The 14,036-nt window shown below is 53.3% G+C and overlaps 1 protein-coding gene across 9 annotated transcripts in view; it reads left to right on the top strand.

The window, feature by feature from the left end:
• The window catches only part of MAPKAPK3 (MAPK activated protein kinase 3), a 33,142-nt gene extending 19,599 nt beyond the window's left edge, over positions 1-13,543 (top strand). For 4 of the 9 annotated variants that reach the window (XM_010368961.2, XM_010368955.2, XM_010368967.2 and 1 more), the window contains exons 3-12: positions 4,544-4,683; positions 5,937-6,001; positions 6,491-6,570; positions 8,653-8,776; positions 9,580-9,735; positions 9,948-10,023; positions 10,375-10,499; positions 10,975-11,060; positions 11,357-11,437; positions 12,133-13,543. In XM_010368961.2, coding sequence (XP_010367263.1) covers positions 4,544-4,683; positions 5,937-6,001; positions 6,491-6,570; positions 8,653-8,776; positions 9,580-9,735; positions 9,948-10,023; positions 10,375-10,499; positions 10,975-11,060; positions 11,357-11,437; positions 12,133-12,285 — 1,086 coding nt within the window. In that variant the 3' untranslated portion in view covers positions 12,286-13,543. The remainder of the gene's footprint in view (positions 1-4,543; positions 4,684-5,936; positions 6,002-6,490; positions 6,571-8,652; positions 8,777-9,579; positions 9,736-9,947; positions 10,024-10,374; positions 10,500-10,974; positions 11,061-11,356; positions 11,438-12,132) is intronic. The other 5 variants (XM_010368972.2, XM_030935212.1, XM_030935335.1 and 2 more) reach the window with 4 other exon arrangements.
• The last annotated feature ends 493 nt before the right edge of the window (positions 13,544-14,036 follow it).

Below are 14,036 nucleotides of genomic sequence, written 5' to 3'. Positions count from 1 at the left end.
TAATCTTTTTTTTTTTTTTTTTTTTTTTTTGAGATGGAGTCTCAATCTGTCATCTAGGCTGGAGTGCAGTGGCACGATCTCGGCTCACTGCAACCTCCGCCTCCCAGGTTCAAGTGATTCTCCTGCCTCAGCTTCCTGAGTAGCTGGGGTTACAGGCGCACAGCACCACAGTGGCTAATTTTTGTATTTTTTAGTAGAGACGGCATTTCGCCATGTTGGTCAGGCTGGTCTTGAACTCCTGACCTCGTGATCCACCTGCCTCGGCCTCCCAAAATGCTGGGATTACAGGTGTCAGCCACCGCGCACGGCCAATTTAATCTTATCTTGTTCTCATGATAGGTTGTGAGAGGTTTTTCCCCTCATCCTTACTCTCTAGATTTATTAAATCTACCAATATTAACAGGTGCAGTGGCTCATGCCTGTAATCTCACTGCTTCGGAAGCCAAGGCAGGAGGATCACTTGAGCCTAGGAGTTCGAGACCAGCCTGGGCAACATGATAAAACCCCGTCCCTTAAAAAAAAAAAAAAAAAAATTAGCCACGTGTGGTGGCATGCACCTGTGGTCCCAGCTACTTGGGATGCTGAGGTTGGAGAATCATTGAGCCCAGGAGATCGAGGCTGGTGTCACTGCACTCCAGCCTGGATGACAGAGCAAGATTCTGTCTCAAAAAGAAATCTACAAGTATTGCCTGAGTTAGTGCTCTGCATCAGGCCCTGTATCCCAGTACTGGGACCTAGAGGTGGCCAGGCAGACTGACCCTGCCCTGTGGGCCCACAGTCTGATGAGGGATCAGCCATGTGATTTGGGGCCAGTTACTTCCTCTCTCTCTGCCTCAATTTCTCATCCAAAAAGTGGTGATAATGAAGTCCTTTCCTCCTAATGTTTATAAAGTACCCCATACAGAGCCAGGCACATTGAAAGTACAATATCTGTATGTGTGTGTTTGCTTAAAGAGTTATCAAAGGAACAAGCTAATTGCAGGTTGTGAGCAAGTGCTGCACAGGAAGTGAAAAGGGTGATGATGTGAGAGCTTTCTGGGGAGCTAGGAATGTTTTCTATCTTGATGGAAGTTTGGGTCCCAAGGGTGTGTGCAATCGTCAAAACTCATTGAATTGGACCCTTGAGACCTGTGCATTCTACTATATGTCAATTACACCTCAATAAACGAAGCATATATTGAAAGAAAGAAAAACAAAGGATGAAGAGGGAGGGCTTCTGAGATGAGACGACATTGAGGTGGACCACATTGAGGGGAGACCTGGAGGAGGAGAAGGCTCTGGCTAAGGGGAAGGAAGATGAGAAAACTGAGGCTCTAGGAGGTTTTGGGCTATGCTCAGGTTCAACTCAAGGGGTCAGGAGAGACAGCTTAGGAGATTTCTTGGCAGCTGGACCTGGGCCCAGGCTGAGGGGTCTGTCTCCTGTGATGTGCTCTGTAGAGAGGCCAGTGGGGCATTTATTATATTTTCCGGAGACAGCCCTCTCCCCTGCCCCTGTACCTATTTTCAGGGCTTTGGCACTTGTAGAAGGACTATTTTAATCCATGTGGGAAATGGGTTCCTAAATATGGACTCAGTGGGGCAGGAAGCCTCGAGAGGCTCCAGCTCAGGGCAGCTCCACCTGCTCCTCTACCTCAGCAAAGCACAGGCTACAGGCCCAGGCTGGAAGGCTCTCTGGCAGCTCCTTGGCCATTGATCGCCCTCCCTCTCTCCCTCTCTCCCTCCAGTCCTGGGCCCATCCTCCCATCCTTTGTTTGCTCAGGAGCCCAGTGTTTCCTGCCAGGCCCCAGCCGGGGACCCCCAGGTGAACCTGACCTGCCTCTGTCCTCAAGCTGCTCCCAGGCTGATAGGAGGAACAGAGGCAAAACCAGTAAGAGAGGTACTGGGAGGATTTTCCAGAGAGAGAGAGAGAGAGAGAGAGAGAGATTGATCGATCGATCTAAATTGAGCCCTGAACGTTCCTCAAAAAGAGGGAGTTGACCCAACAGAGAAGATGAGACAAGAATGCACATGACAGGGACCAGCACAGGCCTAGACACAGAGGCTTGGGGGAGTAAGGCCTGTTTGGGAAGAGCACATGTATTTTTCTGGCCAGAACAAAGTGGTTTTGGCCCAGAGGTGGCAGGAAGTGAGGTGGGAAAGGAAGGCAAGCCCTGCGTGCTGGGGGAGGACATTTATCTGGAAGACGTGAGAAAGTATCTGTGGCCACAGGTGGATTAGAGTCATAAAGGGAGAGGCAGGGCTGAGGACCCTACTGAAAGCATTCCAGCTGTAAGCTGGGGCTTTTAAGAGAGAAGAGGAGGATTCTGATGTGGGAGTGAGATGCCACAAGACGGGCAGTGAGGAGGGAGTGTGGGAGCCAGCTTGCTAGACCTGAGAGGAGGTGGTTAGGTCAGGCTGGGGAGGAGGGGACTAGGCAGGGGGAAGGGGAGGAGGCAAAGAAGGAACCGGGTACAGGGAGGGAGGATGGTGCCTCTTGGCTTCTCTGGCTGAGGATTGGGGTACCATCCCAGGACATGGTGGAGGCGAATGAGGGGCACTGAGCTTTCTGGTCCCAGCGCTGAGGAAGAAGCTGGTGATTGGGAATTGTGCGGACACCAACCTGAGGGGTGTTCTGGAAGGCAAGGGCAGCATAAGCAAGGATCCACAGTGTCCAGGCAGGAGCGTCTGCCCACAGCAGCCTTGACACATACCCCCAGCCTGCTCTGGGTAATGGAGCAGGGGCACAGAGCTGCTGGAGGGCTTGTCCAGCCCCTGGCTCTCTATATTCCTTGCACTGCCTGTATTCCCAGGCTAGAGTTGACGGGAGCAGCTCCAGAAAAGGAGGGACAGCCAAGGGGCAGCAGGCTCAAGAAACCATTGCCTGCCTTTCCCCTCTCTGGGACACTGCCCTGCCCCAGTTTGTCTTTACCTAGAGAGCGTGCGTGGTCCCAGAGCCTGCCCCCAACAGTGCCCTGTGTAAAGTGGCCTGGCTGTCCCCATCCTGCAGAGGAGGAAATTAAGGCTGGGGCAGCCCAGGGTCCTACGGATGCTGAGCAGTACTGATCCGAGCCCCAGTCTTGAGCATCAGTCCTGGTCCCCAGCCCTCCTCCATTAGGAAACACAGTGTCATGGCTGGTCCTTGAGTGAGCAACCCTTTTGGGGGTGGCTTGTCCCTGCTGTCCCCATTCTGGGCCATCTCCTCATGCATGCTGACTTCTTCTCCCCGCTACAGCAGGGCCACTGTGAGGCCTTGTTCATTTCTGGTGCTGGTTGGCAGCCACAGTCCAGGGCTGAGTTAACCCGAGCAAGGATCCTGATGCCCGCCCACCGGATGCTTGCCTTGCTGTGATGCACCCTGTGGGAATGACTCTGCTGTTACTCCATTTTACAGAGTTGTGGGCTGCAGCTTGGAGCTGTGAATGTTTGCCTGAGGTCACACCGAGTCATTGGAGGAATTCAATCCCAAACCCACATCTCACTCCACTCAGCTGTCATCTCCTTCAACTAGGGTCCTCCCTGCCCCCAGTCTCTACCTCTGGGTCCTCACCAGAGATCTGTAAGCATGGGATGAGGGTGGAGGCTAGGCAGCTAGGTCACCTTGAGATGGCCCCACCTCTCTCACAGCGGGATGACATTGTTGCCCTGGTATTGTATAGCAGCTCCCAGGCAGGCTGCAAAGTTACCTTGGGAGCTGGGGACTGACTGGGCGGTCATGACCAAGCAACTCATTTTAGAAGCACTTTTCTTGGTAGTGACAGTTTTGTTCTCGCTCCCACTCCTGGAGAATTTGAAGTCTTAATTACTCTTACCCCTACAGGAGTGTGGCCTTGTCTCCCTCCACTCTGGGCCAGTTTCTTTGTGGGAGATAGATTGACAGACACAGGCCTCAACCTCTCCTGCAGGAAGTCTTCCTTCCCACTCCAGCACTCTCCTGATCATGCTGCGGCCTGTAGGGCAGATTTGTGTGTTAGTGCACCGTCTCCCCTCCCCAGCCTTGCCCCAGCACCTTCTACATCTACACTTATGTTTCTCATAGATGTGCTGGGTGAGAATCACAAGGGAGGCACCAAGGGCCTACTATGTGCCAGGTGCTATCCTGTTCAATTTACATGTACAATTTCCAACCCTAGCCTAGGAAATGGAACAACTGTGTCATCCTCATTGTAAAAATGAGGCTCAGGGGATGTGTGGCCCCTGGCTTGAGGTCCCATGGCTGCTGTGTGATTAGAGTGGGGTTATAAAATCCACTCAATTTCCATCTTATTTGCAGCCCCTGAGAAGGGAGGCAAGGGCTTCTTTGGCCTCTGAGCCCCTCGAAGCAGTCAGCTACCTCCCAGAGACTCCTTGAACTACCTGCCAAGCTGCTTGAGCCCAGGACTGACCCTCAAGTCCAGAGGCTCATTGGACCACGAGTCAGAGAAACCTGGATTCAAATTCTCATTCTGCTCCTTATAAGCTGTGTGACCTGGGGCAGGTCACAGGCCTCTGAGCTTATATGTTTTTGTCTGCAAAGTGATGGTAGAGGACTCTGAGCCTGATGCTTTCTATGCCCACCCACCCACAGCTCCTATATGACAGCCCCAAGGCCCGGCAGGAGGTAGACCATCACTGGCAGGCTTCTGGCGGCCCCCACATTGTCCGCATCCTGGATGTGTATGAGAACATGCACCATGGCAAGCGCTGTCTCCTCATCATCATGGAATGGTATGCTGGCCTGCCCTGTCTCCATACCCCCTCGGCATCCCTGTGGCCCCCAGACTCCCTGCTATGCTTCTAGAGACTTTCTTTGTTTTCCAGGTAGCAGATCTGGGTGCCACTGTAGCCCCTGAGGGGCAACGGAGCAGGCAGCCACAGGCCCTGCCTGTGGATCTATGGAGTTGGCCATAAGGACATTCCCTCAAGGGTGGGCAAGAAACCATAGGGGTTAATATGGCCTCCCTGAGTGTGATTTCTACTCTGTGAGGAGGACTAGAAGAGCTGTCAGAGAAGCCTCCCAATCCCTGAATATGGATGGATGGGGGATTTGGGGAAGAACAGGACCCACACAGTTCCCTCAACTTTCTCTCCTTTTGACCTGGGTATGTGCTCCCATGGTCCCACCAGGAATTGGGTGCTTGGGGCCTAGAACCAGGAGCCAGCAGCCTTCTCCACCCTGGGCTTCTTCCTGTAACACCGTGGCTCAGCACCAGCTGTCCTTAGACTCTGGATCCTCAGTTCCTCCCTGTCTGCCTTTCAAGTCCCCCCTTCCTGTACCGGTTAGCCAGTTCTTCACATTTGGGGTTCAGATCCTGCCTCTGCTACCCACTAGCTGTGTGACCATGGGCAGCTCTTAACCTCTCTGAATCTCTGTAACTCAGATGTAAGATGTGGGGAAGATCTTAATGTAGCATTTACCCTGTGATTGACTCCATTCTACGTGGCCCATGTGTATTGCATATTCAATCTGCATGACTATGGGGTTGGTGCTGTCATCCCTATTATACAAAAGAGACAGCTGAGGCACAGAGAGGTGAAAGAACCAGCCCAGGATCACACAACAGCGCTCATGAAACGTGGATCCCAGGGCATGGCACATAGTAGGTGCCCAGAGAAGAGTGGTCATATGATGATAATTAACATCTCATCCCACATTTGGGGAAACAGAGACTTGAATAGGGTTGGGAGTACCCAAGCCCTCACAGTCAGGTAGGGGCCATGCCACTGGGAACACACAGGCTTCTTGGCAGGGATCAGAGCCCACCATCCTCTTCTAGTTCCAAGAGTTCAGTTCAACCCACCCAAGCTGACAACCCACCATGCACTAGGTTCTGCAAGGGACAGGGAGGGTGACAGTGGCTGTTCAGTAGGGGAGGAGTGGAGTGGTAGGGCCTGAAGCCTGGGCCTGTGATTTGGGGCAGGGGCAAGGGTACGAGGATGTGCAGTTTCCCCCTCTCTGCTTATAGTCACCTCTTTTACAGCATGGAAGGTGGTGAGTTGTTCAGCAGGATTCAGGAGCGTGGCGACCAGGCTTTCACTGAGAGAGGTATGTGCATGTAGCTGGACCAGTAGGAGGATTCAGGATGAGAGGTATGGACCAGAGAGTTGTGTGTGATGCTGGGCAAGACCCTGTTCCTCTCTGTACCTCAGTCTTCCCATCTGAATAAGAAAGGGTGGGACTCAGTGTCCAACCCCACAAGGAACTCTCTGAGTCTGAGACACTTTGTCGAAGATGAACTCTCTATGGCTTTGGGATGGAGGCCTCAAAGCCTCTTGGTGCTGCCTTGCAGTTGAGCTAGGGAGAGGTAGTTCAGGACTGAGGAAAGAAGTTTAGATGGGTTGGGGGTATCCTCGGAGGAAACTGGGGTGTCTGGGGTGGGGTAGACATCCCGGGATAGAGAACCTGGCTAGCAGGAGTGCTGTTACTGTCTTCTTGTCTTGTCCTGGCCTGCTAGACTGTGTCCAGGAGGGATGATAGGGTGGGAGCTTGACCTTTGACTGGCATCACTGACCCCCTCCTCCTCTGTTTCTGCAGAAGCTGCAGAGATAATGCGGGATATTGGCACTGCCATCCAGTTTCTGCACAGCCATAACATCGCCCACCGAGATGTCAAGGTGAGGCTCTAGGATTCAGGTTGGGGACCCAGGGAAGAGGATATTGTCACACTCCACAATCCCTGATGGCATCCAAGACCCACTGGATGGAGGCCATATTCCATAGTCACATTCAAAGCGTCCACTCTGTGTCCCAGACTGTTCTTCTCAGCCTCTTCTCTGGTTTCAGCGTAACTCATTCTGTTCTCACCAGATGGGTCCCCTTGTTTCTTTCAAACACTGAGTAATCCCAATAGTAATGAGAATAACTGAGTGCCCGCCTGAAGCTAGCAGGCCCTGACAAGCAATCTCATTTCATTCTCACCCAGCCTTGTGAGACAAGTGCCATTACCCATTTTACAGATGAGGAAAACAAGGCTCAGAGAAAGATTAAGTGACATGCCCAGGGCTGTGTAGTTGCTGCACTGGGATTCATTCATTCATGTGTTCACTCGTTCAGCAAGAAATTTTGTGTGCACACAACCTCAGGAAGGGGCTGCCTGATGCTGTTGGGGTTTTTTGTTTTGTTTTGTTCTGTTTTTTTGAGACAGAGTCTCACTCTGTCAACCAGGCTGGAGTGCAGTGGCATGATCTCGGCTCACTGCAGCTTCCACCTCCCGGGTTCAAGCGATTCTCCTGCCTCAGCCTCCCAAGTAGCTGGGACTACAGGCACCCGCCACCACACCTGGCTAATTTTTGTATTTTTCGTAGAGACGGGGTTTCACCATGTTGGCCAGGCTGGTCTTGAACTCCTGACTTCATGTGATCCACCTGCCTCGGCCTCACAAAGTGCTGGGATTACAGGTGTGAGCCACTGCACCTGGCCCTGTTGGGGCTTTTGTGAAGTCACAGCCATAGCTTTGATAGATCAGGCCCTCTGATACCAGCATTTTAAGGGAAAGAAGCCATTTGCTGAGCACTGGAGGAAGGAACAGAGATAGTGCCAGTTGGTGGGCCACCTTCCAGTCTTGAGGCTGGAAGCTCAGCTCTCCAAATTTTCTATCCTGGGAGAACTGGGTCTTAGAGGTCATCTGGACCAGATGGATGAAATGCAAACCAAGGCACTCTGCATGTACAGCACACATATGCACGTGCACACATAAGCATGTGTGAGCACTATCAGAGCAGAGTCTGCTTCTCCTGGACCCTCTGCCCCAAGCCTAGAACATTACCTTCCTTGGCTTATTTCCTCCTCAGACTGGGCAGAGGCGAGCTGAGGTTCCAGTTGCTGCATCAGGTCCTCCCTCTGGCTGAGCACCACAACCTGTAAATCCTTGCTTTACTTGGACCCTGGCTTCTTTTTTTTCCCAAAGAGAGAAAAGTCTTCTGCAGAGGAGATTCCCTTGAATAGACTAAAACTGCTTTTCTGTTTTTATCACAATTTTTATCACAATTGAAAAGGTCAGATCTTCTCAAACAGAACCTGAGAAATAGCATCCATTGGTTCTAAACCACCACCCCATCCTTCTACTAACATCCCATCCTTCTACCCCAGCTCTGCTTAGGGGTCTCTTCTGCTCCTCTCCATGGCCCTATATCCTACCCATTCATTAAAAACCAGTTTCAGGGACAGACCTCCCCACTGCCCTCATCTGCCAGGCCCCTGGCTACTCCTGGGACACAGGAAGATTGCCCCTGTGCAGCTCCTGGGGTCTGAGCAACCAGGGCCTTCTCCCCTGAGCAAACTCAGATGGGGCTGTCCTTCTAGCCCTGTAGGATTCACTCTGGGCTGGGTATGGGACATGTGCTTGGCAATACTGACTTATGAGCAGCCTGCCTTCCCCTAGCACCCTTGCTGTAGCATTTCATGGCAATGTCACCAACTCAGGATCAGAAGTTCCTGCCCCGAGGCTTTCTATGGCACTTGGTCATTCACAGTCTTGGCTGAACACCTGCCTTGCTTCCCCTTTTGTGAATGCAGGTAGCACCTTGGGTTTCTCTGTATTTGACCCATGTTGGTGGGCAAGGCCCAGGTCTTTTTATAAATGGACCTGGCTCCTTCTGCACTGGGATGGAGTCGGGGAGTCTGGCTGAAGATCACCTTGGGGCTCTGCTCCTGCCTGGTTCCTAACTCCAAACCAATGTTTTCTCTTTCTGGTCCAGCCTGAAAACCTGCTGTACACATCTAAGGAGAAAGATGCAGTGCTTAAGCTCACCGATTTTGGCTTTGCTAAGGAGACCACCCAAAATGCCCTGCAGACACCCTGCTATACTCCCTATTATGTGGGTGAGTCCTTGGGACATGATTTGTAACTCCTCACCCCAACTTATACAGCTGTATTGTAGGGTAGCCGGTGGGTTGCAGAAAACAAAAGGTTAAAGCCCAGCAAGGAGGGAGGGGGAGAATTCTGTCTGCATGGAGGCGGGTGACGTGGGGGGCCGGAGGCTGCAAAAATATTCTCCCAAACTTCAGCTTCTGCTTTTGAAAATAGATCCAGGAAAATTCTGGCTGTGGCCTGTGAGCTGAATGACATCACAGCAGCTCTAAATATATATGTGATAAAAGGCTGCCATCAGCTTGGGACAGAGCCCAACCGCGGTTGTTTTTCTCTAGTTTTTGTCTTCCTGGGATTCATATTCAGAAAGCGGGCAGGCATTTCCTCCTAACCTGGAGGGACAAAGGGTACCAGTCACCTGCCTTGTGGGAGAGAGTCACTAAAGCCAGGGCTTGGAGGTGTGCACATACTCATGTTTCCTGGAAAAGTTCCTTGCCCTTCTGTAAGTGGGCAACCCCCAGATCTGAAAATGCTCCTTGCCAAAACTGCCCCCTAACCTAAGAGTGGGCTGAGGACAGAGGGCTTTTCTTCCTCAGAAGAGGTCTTCCTGGAGGGCTGCTGAAGGGGTGGGAAGCTCCCTGAGATAGTTGAAATGGCACTCTGTTAACTAGGATGTGTTTTGCAGTATTTTAACTTAGAAATCTTCTAGCCTACCCACCTCATTGCACAGGGAAGACAGGCCCCATGGATTGGTAGCCAAGCTGATGATGGAATGCAGAGCCTTGCCCCTGGTTCCTCCTTGCCTGTGACCTAGGCTGTGCATTCTGGGAGGCAAGGGACACAGGACAGCTGGCAGGCCAAGACCCTCTCACCTACGGCAGTTTCCCACCAAGCCCCAGACTGGCCTTCTCTTCTCTTCTTTCACCAAGGCTGAGACTGACAGAGGGGCCCAGGCCCAAGGGAGCTAGGGGTATGTCTGAAAGTGGTTGATTTTTTTCCGGGAGCTTTCTCCTCCCCCAGCTTCACACACGTGCTGCCTTTCCAAAAGGTGCCAGACGCCAGTCTGCTCTGCCCTACCTCCCAGCCCAGGCACCTGCTCCCCACCTCGCCCAGGCTTCAGGCTTCTGCCTGGGCTCTAAGACCCTTGGGTCTGAGAGCCCTGCTGTCCCTCTGCCCTGGCAGCCCCTGAGGTCCTGGGTCCAGAGAAGTATGACAAGTCATGTGACATGTGGTCCCTGGGTGTCATCATGTACATCCTGTGAGTACCTTCCCCACCCCCTGCCTCCATCTCCTGCCCTCACCCCCACTGTGAGCCTAGGACCACTTCTGTCCCCCTACCCCATGTCCTTGGTGAGGGGCTTGTGTGTGTCACTCCTCATGCAGGCTGCCCTTCCCTTTTGATCATGGGACACCACTCCTTCAGGTGCCTGAGGGTCTCCCCATGCCAAGGGCTGATGGCATTCCTGGGATATGCCTGGGAGTCCGGAGGGCTGGTATTATTGCCATGGTGTCTGGTTGCCTGTCTCCCCAGTCAGGGACTTTTGAGGGGAAATGGGTCCACCCTGGCACTGGTCCCACCCTATGCCAAATGACTTACCCCTTCCCCCAGCCTTTGTGGCTTCCCACCCTTCTACTCCAACACGGGCCAGGCCATCTCCCCAGGGATGAAGAGAAGGATCCGCCTGGGCCAGTATGGCTTCCCCAATCCTGAGTGGTCAGAGGTCTCTGAGGATGGTGAGTGAACCTCTCTGTCCCAGCCTGGCCCCTGCGACTTTCATTCTGGGAAACATCACTTTGGTGTCAAACTGACCTGTGTTCAAATCTTGGCTCCCCTCTTCCCAGCTGTGGGATCCTAGGCAAGTCCCCTAACCTTCTTGAGCCTCAGTTTCTACATCTGTCAAACAGGCTCAAAACTTGCTTCCTCAAAACTCCCTCTAACTCCTATTCCTCAATCATATTTTCCCTTCTGAGGACCACAAACAAGGCTGCCCTGTATGAGTTATCTACTGCTACTTAACCAGTTATCCTGGATATTTAGTGCTTCAAAACAAGAAATAGTTGTTAGCTCACTCTTTCTGTGGGTTGGGAATTTGGGAGCACATGCAGCCCCTGCCTCAGCAGAGCTTGTGGTCTATGGGGAAGGGTGGAGGGACTGGCTCTGAGGAACTCTGCAACCTCACTTCTCCCCTCTCTTCCCTGGCTTCCCTAGCCAAGCAGCTGATCCGCCTCCTGTTGAAGACGGACCCCACAGAGAGGCTGACCATCACTCAGTTTATGAACCACCCCTGGATCAACGTGAGCCCCTCCTCCTCCCATGGCAGGCAGGGTGTCCAGCTGGAGTGGGACTGCTGGGCAGGAGGGTGGTGGCTCTGCTTTGAGGCCCCAGTACAGGGCTGGAATGGGCCCATGCGCACAGGTAGATAGTAGGGCCTTACCTACAACCTGGCTTTGCCACTGCCCCATTGAGGCTCCTTCCCAACCCCGAGCCTTAGTTTTCCCATCTGAGACTGGGAGAAGGGATGGAGTTGGGGGAACCAGTGCTGTCCCAGGTGCCTCCAGTTTCTAATCCATGGGCATGGGGCTCCTTCCAGCAATCGATGGTGGTGCCACAGACCCCACTCCACACGGCCCGAGTGCTGCAGGAGGACAAAGACCACTGGGATGAAGTCAAGGTGGGTGGGCTCTGCCTCAGTCTCACTACAGGTGCCAGGATTTGGGCAAAAGGGACTTCAGGGGGGTGGCTACCCAGAGTCTGGGGTCTTTGGCCCCTTTCTATGCCTGGAGGACAGGGTGTCAGTGACTGTCGCAGTGGTCCAACCATGGCACTCCAAGGATTGGGCCTCACTACCCCATTCAGTGTGGTGCTCCTGGCTTACTTCCTCAATGAAACAGGGCTTTGGTACCAAGCTTGGATGATGACCTCTCTTATAACCAACAACATTTGGGAGGGTGGTCAGCCTGGTTTAGACCCAGCAGAGGCCACATTTGAACATATGGGGTAGCAGCTCCAGTGGCACAAACTCCAGGCCCCAGTGTGCTGGTTGCTCAGCGAGATGGCATTCTCTGAAGGTCTTGTGGTTCTGTGGTGGAAGTGGTTTAGTTCACTATCCCACTTACCCTTGGTGTGGTCCCAGGGAATAACTCTCCTTTTGTGCCGTTGTGAAGAAGCTCAGTGTCTACCACAGAGGACTGTAGTGAGGTCCCTCATGTGATGCAAAGGTCTTGGCCCAGTGCTGGGAACACAGTGGGCACAGAGGCAGCACAGGCTGTCACTGACACTGTTAAGGGGCTGCCCAGGCAGGGGGTGATAGTTCCTAATGTCAGTACATCCTGACCTCTTAGTGCCCCCCATCCTGTCTGTCCCCAGGAGGAGATGACCAGTGCCTTGGCCACTATGCGGGTGGACTACGACCAGGTGAAGATCAAGGACCTGAAGACCTCTAACAACCGGCTCCTCAACAAGAGGAGAAAAAAGCAGGCAGGCAGCTCCTCTGCCTCTCAGGGCTGCAACAACCAGTAGCTCATGGGACATTGGAGGAGCCTGGCCTCTCAGCCTGCATAACAGACTGGAATGTGCTGAGGCCCTGGCCAGGAGGGCCCAGGGTCATTCTTTTAACAAAAGGATTATTTTATTGTGTTTTAATTTGTCACTTGGAACTTCAGGATGGAGGACCCTGACCCTAAACCTCCTTCAGATCTCTGGCCCAGGCTCAAGCCCTAGAGACGGGCAGGGCCTAGGGGCTGGGAGCTGCCTGCTGCCATAGCAGCACCTTTAGCCAGGATGGCCTGAGTGAGGCCTCTGTGCTGTCCTGCCCTGGTGCATGGCCTTAGCTTTCTAGGCCACTGGGAGTTGTGGCTGGGCTTCCCATCTTCCACGTCTTCCACAGAGACATCCCACTGCGGGGTGGGCAGATGGGCCTGGCCTTGAGAAAGGCATTGGCCATTGGTTGCCATGGTGACCAGGGACCACATTACTGCCTGTGAATGCTGAGTGAGCGAGTAAGGGAGGAGGGGCAACTGAGGGTTCACCTCTGCCTTCTTGGGGAGGCTGATTTCTCGCACACTGGCTGGCCCCCTCAGTCTCACTCCTCCTTGGGCTCCCCGAGGCTGCTGGATCTGGTCTGCCTGCCTCCTTGTGCAGTCCAGCCCTGCCTTGCTGCAGCCCAGCCCAGAGGGAACTCAGCACTCTCCCCTGAGGGAGTCCCTGGGCCTAGCTATCCCCTCACTATTCCCTACCCAAATGGTGGCTTTTCATCTGAACTTAAGGTGGGGGATATTTTTAACCTTTTTCCGCTTTGGAAAATGTCACTGTAAGAAAAGCCAGTATACTTTCCCTGCACCCATCTGCTCACCAGATCTCAGGCAGGAAAGCCCCTCTCTGTTGATGTCAGGGGCTATCTTTTGGTGTACTTGTGTGAAAGTGGCTGGTTGGGAGCAGGGCCAAGAGGCTTCCCATTAACCTGAGGTCTCTTTCTTTACTCTGGGTCAGACCTGAGGTTGGGGAAGGCAACTGAGCCATGCTCAGAACGTCTGGTCCTGGCTTGGGCCTGAGTGGGGCAGAGAGGGCCTTTCCTGGCTGATCAGGACTTACCAGCCCCACCCCACCATGGTAGCCTCAGGGTGCCGAGTGCCTGGTGCTGCCTGACAAGTGCCTGACACCCAGCCTAGTTTCTTCCTGGCCCCTCTCTCACTGGCTAGAAAACCCTAGACCATGTCAGATAGGACAACACTGCTGGGTTTTACATCCAGATAGTAATAAACAGCATTTCATCATTTTCTCCTGGCTCCTGGGTTTACTTTTTGTCTACAGGGGTGGACAAAAGTGGCCCAAGGGCAGCTTCTTAGACCCACTAGTGATTTCACCCCAGCTAGAGGGGGTGCCTCAGGCCTGATAAGCATGCCATGCTAACTCCAAGGCCACTGAGTCCTTGCTAGGCATAGAAAGGTCAGAAGAGCTGAGGGATGGCAGCTGCCACATGCCCCCAGCTCTGTGACGCCCCTGTGCAGTGTGTGTGACACCTACCCCCGGTCCTGTGTGTGCCAGTGTCTGCCCACAGTGGCCACCCCCAGCTGCGTGCCAGCCTGCTGAAGGGCGGGCAGAGTGCCTGCTGCAGCACTGAGCTATTTTCAGAAACTGCCAGATTTCATTTGGCAGTGAGAATATCGAGGAGGGGAGGGGGCGGCATGCTGCAAGACTGTCTTTTGACTACTCCAGTAACAGAGCACTCTCACTCCTCAGGAGCCCTTGCGGGCAGCCTCAAGGAGGGCTCT

Source organism: Rhinopithecus roxellana, chromosome 1 (assembly GCF_007565055.1).
Source record: "Rhinopithecus roxellana isolate Shanxi Qingling chromosome 1, ASM756505v1, whole genome shotgun sequence".
Classification (NCBI taxonomy): Eukaryota; Metazoa; Chordata; class Mammalia; order Primates; family Cercopithecidae; genus Rhinopithecus; species Rhinopithecus roxellana.
This window is presented reverse-complemented; position numbering and strand designations above follow the sequence as displayed.